The sequence below is a fragment of the Borostomias antarcticus genome (genome assembly GCF_949987555.1).
Source record: "Borostomias antarcticus genome assembly, chromosome: 2".
NCBI lineage: Eukaryota > Metazoa > Chordata > Actinopteri > Stomiiformes > Stomiidae > Borostomias > Borostomias antarcticus.
In genome coordinates, this window is record NC_140235.1 from 7,768,750 (window position 1) to 7,770,918 (window position 2,169).

The 2,169-nt window shown below is 47.0% G+C and overlaps 1 protein-coding gene across 1 annotated transcript; it reads right to left on the bottom strand.

Moving 5' to 3' along the window:
- Window positions 1-505: 505 nt before the first annotated feature.
- LOC311320906 (pancreas transcription factor 1 subunit alpha) lies at window positions 506-1,901 on the bottom strand (the record flags this gene model as incomplete). The annotated part of the gene is made up of 2 exons (XM_084452773.1): window positions 506-543; window positions 1,325-1,901. The coding sequence occupies 2 exons, from the start codon at window positions 1,899-1,901 to the stop codon at window positions 506-508; spliced, it is 615 nt and encodes a 204-aa protein (XP_084308899.1).
- Window positions 1,902-2,169: the final 268 nt, after the last annotated feature.

A 2,169-nucleotide genomic window follows, 5' to 3' on the forward strand; every position in this document is an offset into this window, starting at 1 on the left:
AACAGTCTCACACCATGATCTAATTTACATCATCAAGACTCAACAAATCAGCTTGCTACCTCGCCTATCGAACAAGCATTGGGTTTCATAAACAATACTGGCCCTTCAGTGTCACACTTGGAAGTAAAATATACAGACAAGAGCTCAGCTCATGGCTCCATTCAGTTCTGCGCCATGCTGCCTCTCTCCCCTGTGACAAGTGCCATCTCATTGGGCTCCAGCCTGTCCCTGTGTCCCTGTCCCTGTGTCCTCCTTTGAGGGTAAACAACGCCTCAGCTCCCAAGACCCGAGCTCTCTATTACCAATCAACAACAAATTAGAATATTAAAGGCCCTGGTGTTTGGGGGACCGGGGGACCCAGGCTGAACAGAGAGAAGAGGTGTGTGATCCGGTGAGAAGTCTACAGATGTCAGTCAGCTCCGTGATGCAGGGCTGCCATTGAGACAGAGAGCAAAGAGAGAACAACCCCCCCTCGGGCTGCCGCGGCCCGCCTGCGCAGCCTTGGTTAATCCCATTTGATCCAGGAGAGGCGGGCTGTCAGGTCTGGAGGGAGACGGGGGGGCAGGGGAGACAAAGGCAGGACAAACACAGAGGTTTAGATACATTTTAATGACTCTTTAACAAGTCACAGGTCCAAGCCCAAGAGAAGGGGCACACTTACGTCTGAAAAGCCCCCTCTGAGAACCTTGAGTGGAACCCCACTGAATTGGTTAACATAAGTACACAGGCAACTATTGAAGGCAGTGAGAATACTTGTGTTTCGGTAAATTGGAGCTTTTGAGCACTAATGCAAAGGGGAAAGACAGCTGGGAATAAAACACACGACAAACATCAACAATGCAAGCTGTTTAAGTGATACAACTCCATTCACAGCAATGAGTTTTGGGGTGTATCCTGCTTTGGGTAGAGGGCTTATTTCCCATGACACAACCTGATTTTAAACACATAAACTAGAGCTCCTCCCCTTGCTTGGATCTGTCCTGCAACACAGTTCAAATGATTACTTAGTGCTAGATATTTATATAATGTAGGCTAAATAAATTCTCTTTGTACCCACATAGTGCGCTCTTAACAAAAAAAGACAGGCCTCAAAAGATCCCATTGTAAGGGTAATTTAACCTTTCCCATTAATGTCAAATATGTGACAGTCTTGATTTCATGCTGCAATATCGTCAGCCTATATTTAGGCAATTTTTCAAACTAAATGAAGTATGAATGCAGCAGTAGAACTACAGGGGAACAGGTGCAGATTTCAAAGCACACGACTTTAAAATCTTTTTTTTTTTTTTTTTTTGAAATATCAACAGAATATGTGTATGCTCACCGCTTGTGTTCCAAATGGCATTGGTTTGATTTTTGTAGCCGTTCTTCATACATTCATCCACGTATGACTTGGGGTTACAGCCCGACATTAGAATCTCCCTCAGAAGGTCAATATAGGCTATAGCGAGCCTCAGAGTGTCAATTTTGGACAGGCGTTTTTCGTAGGGAAACGTGGGGACGTGGCAACGGAGCTCTTCGAAAGCTGAATTGATACTCAACATCCTTTTCCTCTCCCTAATATTGGCGGCGTGGCGCTGCACCTTGTATGGGTGATGGGGGACGAGCCGCCGCGCTCTGCGCTTGGAGATCTCATTGGGCTCATCCGCGCAGGAGCTGTCCACTTCAGCACCGCCCAGGCCTGGGGACTGCGAGTCCAGATCGGTGAAGGTCAGCTGAGCGTCGGGGAACATGGACTGGCCGCCGAACGAGGACCAAGGTGACAGCTGACCCGTGACAGCTGTGCAGTCGAAGAGGAGAGTGTCCAATTGGGCCTGGAACTGCAAATTAGGGTCCATCTGCCCCCAAAACGCGAAGTCTGTGTTGCCATCGTGGTCAAAGTCAAAAAATAGATCTTCCATTTTAAATGTGATAGTGGCAATAAAATGTGACCTACCTATTGAAAAAGAGAATAGCTTATAGGCACTTGTCTTGATGGTTGGTCAACGTTTGTTTTTGATGACAGAAGCTTTCCTATGCGTAGATTTTGGTTCCTAAAGACGTTCTAATGAGAACTATTTGGTTCTCTACACATGACCTGTTGGCTATACACTCTGGACAGTGTGAAAGACGAAGGGACGTATCTCGAGGGTTAAATAGCAATCGGGCCTCCAAGTCTCGCGGTGGGGG